At 33.6% G+C, this 8902-nt stretch overlaps 1 protein-coding gene across 1 annotated transcript in view; it reads right to left on the bottom strand.

The window, feature by feature from the left end:
- Positions 1-3879: 3879 nt before the first annotated feature.
- Positions 3880-8902, bottom strand: part of LOC132154572 (glypican-5-like) — a 121919-nt gene continuing 116896 nt past the window's right edge. The window contains exon 8 of the mRNA XM_059563181.1: positions 3880-4144. Within this exon, the coding sequence (XP_059419164.1) occupies positions 3996-4144 (149 nt within the window). The 3' untranslated portion in view covers positions 3880-3995. The remainder of the gene's footprint in view (positions 4145-8902) is intronic.

Raw genomic sequence — 8902 nt, forward strand, 5'->3', positions numbered from 1 at the left:
GAATTGTAAAAGTTCCAAATGGTGTCTTTTAGGGCACAGTTTTATTTTAAATAAGCATTTACCCTGAAATCATACAGTAAATGTCTGTTTTTAAATATAATTATCTTAAATTGAGAACAAATGGAGTACAAGGAAAGTTCCTTTAAGGACATACACTACCAAAACACAGGAATTTGTGCTTCTTGTGATCTTAAAGATTTTGATCCTCTCTTCCTAATTGGTTATTTAAAGTAATTCAGTGTAGGTGAGAATTTTATCCATTTGGTTGAGAGAATACATATAGTCTGCAATGAAAAATGAAACACTGTACCATTTGAAATGATGATTCAAATGAAAGTCTAAAAATAATCACGTGTCCACACTCTGTGGACTCACATTTATGACTCATCAACTTCTGTGCAGACCTCAACTGCAGAAAAATCTCTCAGACGCTTCTCAGCGCTTCACTCAAAATGGAAGGAAAGTAGCACTCTTATGTGGATTTTCCACATTTAACAGAAAAATAAATGAGGTCTCGGGTTCCATAAAAGCATATTATTCTGGACTGGTTCTCCAGATAGATGTCAAGTAAAAGCTTTGCAATTCATGACTTTGTTCGTTCACTATGAGGAGTTCCATTCAAAGACAGATAAAGTGCTGTGAAATCCATCTGTAATATCAAAACACATATGAGCTTATTCAAAAACATCTAAAAAGATATAGTTTGGTATTTTACCACACTAGTACAGACTGTTTAACTTCGGAGAAAGGCATTTTATTAAAATAAAGAGTTCCCCACCTTTTTATAATATTCAGCTGACTAGTTCAAATCACGTTGTTAGTGGAAGCATTGACTCATTTTGAGTAGATTAAGTATCTGTGTGGTGAATAGAGAGGAGAATTAGGGAAATGAACCTTGTGACTTTTGTGACTGTGGCTTTGAAAAAAAATTAATAACCCGCACTTGAAAATGTTATCATTATTTACTCACCATCATGTTGTTCCAAACCTGTAGACAAAGTATGAACATCAAAAAAGCACCATTAAAGTCGTCGATATTAACTTGTGAGCAATATTCAAAATTTTTCTAAAGCCATAAAATAACTCAGCATGACCAAAAAAAAAATTAAGTAATAATCAGAGATGATATTTCCAGCCAGCACATCCCAGATCACAGAATCAGTGAGTTGAAGAGGACAGGATCAGTGAACAAATCATCTTTTCCAGTTGGTTCTTGCCAAAGAACCTGCTTACTCGATCATGTTTCTGTCATACGGGTTTGGAACTACATAAAGGGCAGCAGGTCAACATAATTAATCTTCATGAATAGGGACTGAGATTAAAAGAAGACTGATTTTCTAGAAAAAAATTAATATACTTTAGACCCAATAAGGCCCTGGGAGAGGTATGTTATTTACCATTTAAATTATTAAGAAATATATCTTTTTTTAATTCAATTGATTTTTGAAACCCCTTATTTAGATTTTTCTCAGAAAGGAAAAGAGCAGAGAATCGAGCTATCACTTTAATAGCATTTGAACTTTTTAATAAGCGCTGTGTATATCTGATTTTTCAGTAGCTTCATTCGCTGAGCCATAGGTGTTTATCTGTACCAACCAAACTATGAACAAACAAATAAAACACAGCAAACTACATGTAATCACAATCCATTTTACAGTCATACACAGAAATGTACCACACTGGTGTAAAAACATTAGTTTTGTACTTGCATAACTCCCTTCAGAGTGCGAATTACACATTGATCTTTATAACTTTTATTAATATAAAAAAAACAATTAACCCAAAAATCTAAATTATATCGTCATTTACTCACCCTCATGTCATTCCAAACTGGTATGACATACTTTCTTCTGCAGAAAACAAAAGGTGAACTTTTAAACAATATCCTTAGGGTGAAGAGTTCATCATGCAATCCCAAGATTCATGAACATGAAGGTTAATATAAAAACATTATAGAACCAACATGAGAGATATATAAAAGGAAATCAAATGTAGCAATCCATGTGCAATCAGACACAGAAATTGTTTTTTTACAGACTCATTAGACCTCTGCTTAAGAACAATTTTGTAATACAGACTCTTAAATGTTAACATATAATAGAAATTAAAAACATTTTATGTTGCTAAAGAAGCTATTATATAAAATATTTGGTATCTCTAAACATCTTGCATTGCTTTGCTTTGAGTTTATTGTTTATAAAAGAAAGGCATTCTGCACATCTGTGATTTTGTTGATCTTTTTTCTTCTTCTTCTTCATTAAACATGACAGCATTCACGCAAACGCTGTGCCACACTTTTTTATATATTTATATAAGTACAATTAGTGCAGTTTCAAATATGTAATTCTGTAAAATTGTTACCTCATGAAATTGACAGGTATAAACTCCAATTGGCAAGGTATATCTCAAATATGTTTAATAAACTTTCATCTTTAAGTTAAAAGCGCATTTTCTTAGAAAAGCAGTGCACTTGGAAGGTAATTGTGGGAATTATTTATTTTTTTATTTTATTTTTTAAGTTAAGTATTAAAGGGATGTTTGAGCCCTTTAAATCCATGAAAGTCGTGCAAACAGGCCCAAGAACATTGCCACTACTTTGTAAGATTTATGTGATACTTAACTATTCGTTCTATAAATTCAGCGGCAGTTCAAACTATATACATACTACAATGTGCATATCATTCATAGACTCAATAATGCTCTGTATCTATGGTGGAAAAATCCCTTGCTGACTATGCAGACAGATTCTGTTTCTTTTTTTGTTGTGTGGTCACGAGCGATGATTCCACATACTGTATACTTTGTCCCAAGTCAGTGATGATAAGAGTTTTGTCCTGATTCTACAGGTCAGTGGATAGGGTTACACCCCATCACACACCCCAAACAGAACCGCTAGTTTCCCGGCTGGATTCTTCCACAAAAATGGGTCTGGGAACATAATGAAACAACCCTGCGATGTGAATATTTAGGGGTGCAGTGTAGGTGATCGCTTATGAACAGTCAGGAAATGACTGGGTCATATTTCACCCCGAAATCAAAAGAAAGAAACAAGAAATTATAGTTAACATTAAGACCACGATGCTTATTGTATATTATAACATATATTAGCCATAAATTAACCAAATTTAAACAATGCCCTCCACCAATTCTTAGTAGCCAACTGCAATGCAAAAATTAATAGCTAAATTAAAAATTATTTTAATGTATTTTAAAGCAGGATCTTATGCGAATCAAGGCGGCATTTAATACAGCTAAAATAGTACATTTGTGAAATATTATTACAATTTAAAATAACACAATTATTATACATTAAAATATAATTTATTTCTGTGATGGCAAAGCATTATTTTCATCAGCCAATCTTACTCCAGTCTTCTGTGTCATATGACTCTTCAAAAATCATTCTGATATGATGATTTAATATCAATATTGGAAACATTTGTGCTGCTTAATTTATTTATTTATTTATTATTTTATTTTTTTGGAACCCGTGATACTTTTTTTCAGGATTCTTAAAATAACAGCATTTATTCAAAATATAAATATTGTGCAACAATATAAGTATTAACTATTACTTTTTTATCAATTTAACTTTCCTGAATGGAAGTATTAATTTCTTTCAATTAAAAAAAAAGACCCCAAACTTTTGAATGGTTGTGTAAACTGTTACAGAATACTTATATTTCATAATTTTTTTCCAACACTGATAATTCAGCATATTAGAATGATTTCTGAAGGATCATGTGACACTGAAGAGTTGAGTAATGGCTGATAAAAATATAACTATATTTTTATGATTTAATCGTGAATTAAATAATTTCACAATGCCAAATTTATATATATATATATATATATATATATATGTATATATATATATATATTTTATTTTATTTTTTTGTTTTTGTTTTTTTGAGGTAAATGTGACCCTGACACTTCTTCATGATGTTCACCCATGTGTGCATATGATCACTGTGTGTGTATACAGTTGTGGCCTTTCAGATGAAGGGCCAGTGCAGTGCCAGAGCGAGGATGATGATGATGAAGCTGGCCATGGGAAGAGAAGCATCCGATTTGTTCTGGGTGATGGGCGAGTCATGGAAGGAGACCTTTACTGCATTTTTGGATACATCAGCTTCTGTGAGAGCTGGAAAAGAGAGAAAGAGAGAAAGAGTGCGAGATCAGGAGAGAGAAATAAGGAGAGAGCAACAACATCACAATCACATGTCTGATCCAGTGTCTCATTGTTGAGGCAACAGTGTCTTATCAGGACATGAAATGAGACAGCCAATCCAATATAAATCTGAGAAATGGAGTCCTTCTTGGTGTGTCTCATTACCTAGACTTCTTCTGTGCTGCTGACTTCAGCACTTCCTAACCTGATCCTGTCTCAATGAAAAGTTTTGTAGCTCTGTACTATCTCTTTTTATAATTCTGCTCTCACCCTGTCCCAGTCTTTCATGCATTTACATTCAACTCTCTCTTTATTATTAATCTTTGTCTTTCTTTCCCAGTTTTACCCTTTTAAATTCCCTGCAACCCTGTCTTTCCTCTCTCTATAGAGCCGTTCAGTCATGATGGCAATTTGTAGGCCAACTCGAAAGGCTAATTCACCATGGGTTCCCTCATGAATTTACAATGGCTTTTGAGAAAAGCGGTTACGATTTATGAGCAAACAAGCTCTTTGGTTACATTTACTTGAAGAAACTTTCACATTTTGCTTTACAACATACATTAAACTCAGTCAAACCTCAAAAGTGAGTTTTGAAGCCGCAGTTTTTAACTCAAGTTGATAAGTATCTTGAGAAGCTTCTTCTGGACTCATGTCTTATATTGTGATTGTTTTCACTTAAATTATATCTAATCACATGACCACAGGAGGCTATCCAGGGCATTTTGGAGCAAAGAAGGGGTTTCTGGCATTTGAAAACAATGACTTGCTATTAAAAGCCCTAGTTATCCACACATCAAAGTGACTGAACTCTCCTGTCGAAGTTTGCAGCCATTCTGCAGTGACATCTTAATGACCAATATCTCTGACTCTCAGACAGTCTCAGGACTCCTGAAGCATCAGATTCTGTGGCCTAATGCGTATGTTGTTACACAGAACAATGGACAATGAGCAGCCTATCCTTGGTGAGAATAAAGGTGATTGTTCTGGTGGAGGAGAAGGCCTTGCGTGAGGTGTGGATGACACAGAAGGCTTGTAGACTGTAAAACAATAGAGAATGAGACTCTATGGTGCTTACAGCATAAGACTTTCCATACACTTATAAGAACGGCCAGAAGAAATCTGAAGATTACATTTTGTAACATATTGCAAACAAATATTGCTACTTACTATGCAATCACATTATAATTGCTGTTAATAGTGTTCATCGTCTGGTTGGCTATGTCGTGTATTAATTTTTCTGAAAATTCCTGTCATATGCACATCAACTGATCACCACTTATAAGCTACTACTAAATATTGTAGAAACATAATTTTCTGTAAAGTTGCTTTGCAATGATTTGTATCGTAAAAAGCGCTATACAAATAAACTTGAATTGAAACTTGAATTAATAAAAAAAAATCCAATGATTAACTATTAATAGGCTGTATAATATAATATAATATAATATAAAATAATATAATATAATATAATATAATATAATATTGTTAGTGTCTGAGAATAAAATGTTTAATTTATTAATTTAATTAAAAAAAATTAATTAAAAATTAATTTCTGAGGATAGAATTTTAATTATCATTATTTAATATAAAAAATTAAATTAAGATCAATAAATAGGCTGTAATAAATAATATAAGATAAATGTAAATTACAACTATAAAAAATATATTACATTTAAATTCAATTAGTTTAAATACCAAGATCCCCAATATCAACACCAGTAGAGGTACTGCTAATAAATGGAAAGCTTTGCAAAATTTCTAAGGATAAAATGATTAATTTTGACTGTTAAATATAAATAAAATAAAATAAAGAGCACACATGTAGATTTCTCTACACTCCCATAGTTCTAAAATCACTTCATGAACACCAACAAACATAACTGTTTATTTTAAATATATGTTTTGCAGACTTTGTTAGCTCTGAAATAAAGAACTCAAACAGTAATGCTCTATGTGTGGAATGAAAAACAATGTTCATGCCAAAAACAGCCATGATTTCATTAGCAGCCACAGAACCAAGAAAAAAAATCAGCCTCTGTCACAACTCTCTTTCATGGTAATAAAGTTATCAGCTCGCAATCATCACCCCGGCATTAACAACAATTTTGTCTGAGAGCATAATTGCCATCATCCAAAGTGATTACAGGCTGAATCATCATCTCTAAATTTCTCAAACATTCTCAGAGAAGACCTGTTTGCTCTTAAGAGTCAAGTTTAGCCTTCACGTTCACAGGTTTCATGCTGTGCACCAAGAGCTGTCAGGGATCGGCCTATCTGACTGCTTTCTGGTGTGAGAAAGGTTGCTGTGTTGGAGTGTGTCTGTGTGTGTGTGTGTGTGTGTGTGTGTGTGTGTGTGTTTGTGAATGTTATGTTTGTCTCTGTTGAGGGTGTGTGAGAGAGAAAGAGGGTGTTGGGTAAGACTTGCCAATTATTCACCAATTAACAGAAAACCCACACAAACCCATATCAACAAAGACTCAAAGACAGACGTTTAGATACATTTTAAGAAACAGTATTTCAAAAGTTTTCATGAGATACTGTACCTAAATGCATGTGGAAGAAGATACTTAGCCATGTGCCATAGCTGCCAAATGAGCTATAATTATGATCATTTAAAGGTATTTTAACTTTTCATTAGTAGCTTGCAGTGTGGCTTGTAGTGTTACTAAAAACATATTTTACAAGTATCATGGCTGTAGTTTAACTACATTAAATGATGCATGATGATTGCTGTTTATAACTGTTGTTAATCCCACTGCACCCCTAAAATAAACACTTGTTTATCTTACAGCGCTCGTAACCAGGGCACTAACATAGCTGCACTATTTACAGTTTTACCAAAATAGACCCAGACTGTCTCAACAACCTGTGAGAAACAGACAGAAAAGCAACACTACAAATCTCTGGAGAGTGTGTCATATCGTCTGGTTCGCGCTCTCAAAACCAACTCTAAAAGCTACAAAACATGACAAAAATCAAAACACCTACCAGCTCTCTTTAAAAAGCATTTGCACGCCACAGCAACCAAACCAATCCTTGGGTTTATTCCACCGATCAGTCTACCCTTTGGTTTATTTCTTGCTTCAGCCTTTCTCTGGGTGACCTGCAAGTCCCACTGGTCACAACCTGCCTTCACTTCTGAAAGTCATTAGGAGAGAATGTATCCAGAGGCTATCATTTGCCATGTAATCAAAACTGCACGTGAATGCAGACTTTGCTACTTAAGCCACATTGGGTGTTGCTCATTTGCAAAAAAAAAAAAGGAAGAAGTGAAAAGAAGAAAGGAAAGCTTTCACTTGTATTTGGTTAAATGTCTCCAACCATTAGGTATTTAAAGCTAGACTGATTCAGATTCAGCTGGATTACAGAAGTCACTGTTTTCATATATCAGACTTAGACTCTAAAGCTTTGTTGGCGTGACTTGCAGCCTTGCTTATTGTAAGTTGATTCAGCATTATGGTGCTGTGGTAGGAAAGACGGACTGAGAGAAAGAGAGAAGTGTATTGGGTTTTTCATGACTCAGACTGGGTGAACAGCAGCTGATGGGAAAGATGACGATTACCCATGACCTCTCTCTTTCAGTGTTGCCAGTCTGGGAATTTTGTCACTAAATTCATTGACTTCGACATTGCTGCATCTACTTTTATTAATGTTTTGTGACAAGGACCTATTTTGTGATATTATTGGCAATTTTGGGCAAAAAATACGGCAGAAATTGTTTTTATATCGAGATTTAAGCAGTTCAGAGCAGTTCTGAAACACAAACATAAAAATATGTAAATCAGAACAAGTTTCTTTGGAATTTGGCTGTATTAAAATAGGAATAGGCTGTATAAAATGGAAATGAATGAAGGGCCGATATGATGTTATGACATAATCAATATGCTAATTAGCGCATAATGTCCTCTAGCGACATTTAGTGACTTTTTCAAGCAGGCTTTAGCTACTTTTCATTGAAGGCATTTGGCAACACTGTTTTTCAGGTTTTTTGTTGTTGTTGTTAAATGAAGTCACATTACAATAATTTTCAGTGCTTTCTCTATGGTTTGTATTGTTTCCCCAGACTCTGAACCCTTAAATACAAAAATCTATTTAAAAAACTATTAATATAACATTTATAAAACTATGATGCAAAAATCAAATAAACCATTACCATATTTATTTATCAATTCTTATACTTATTATGACCGTCTGTTGGTTGCCATTTATAACACAACCAACAAATTTATGCCAAGCTGGCGTACTTGGTTTGTGAACAGATTTTTTTTTTTTTTTTTTTAAATGCATGTCCAATCAACCTGTACTTTTTCTAAGATATAACAAATTAAAATAGGCTTTAGCAAAACAAAGGAGTCTATCACGCAATAATTATGTATTTTTTTACATTTTGCATCAAAATTTCCCAAAGTAAGATAAACACTAAAAATACTACAAAAATAGGACCCGTGTTATTTCAGTGTTTTAAAAGCATCACTGCATTAATATTCCTTAAACTAAAACTTATAAGTTGAACTACATTTTTCCTGCCTTTCAAGCACTGCTACTTCAGTTCCAGTTTTAGCTCAGTTGTAATGAATCTTTCACATCAGTTTTAGATTAATTAATTTAGATTAATTAATTAATTGGCCTCATCTCTGATTATGTCCCCATGTTTCTGATCTCTACCGGGGCTGTACTGACGTTGGGCAAGCATTAAAGCGATCAATAAAACAGCCTTGCCATCCCTGAAGG

This window comes from Carassius carassius, chromosome 12 (assembly GCF_963082965.1).
Source record: "Carassius carassius chromosome 12, fCarCar2.1, whole genome shotgun sequence".
Classification (NCBI taxonomy): Eukaryota; Metazoa; Chordata; class Actinopteri; order Cypriniformes; family Cyprinidae; genus Carassius; species Carassius carassius.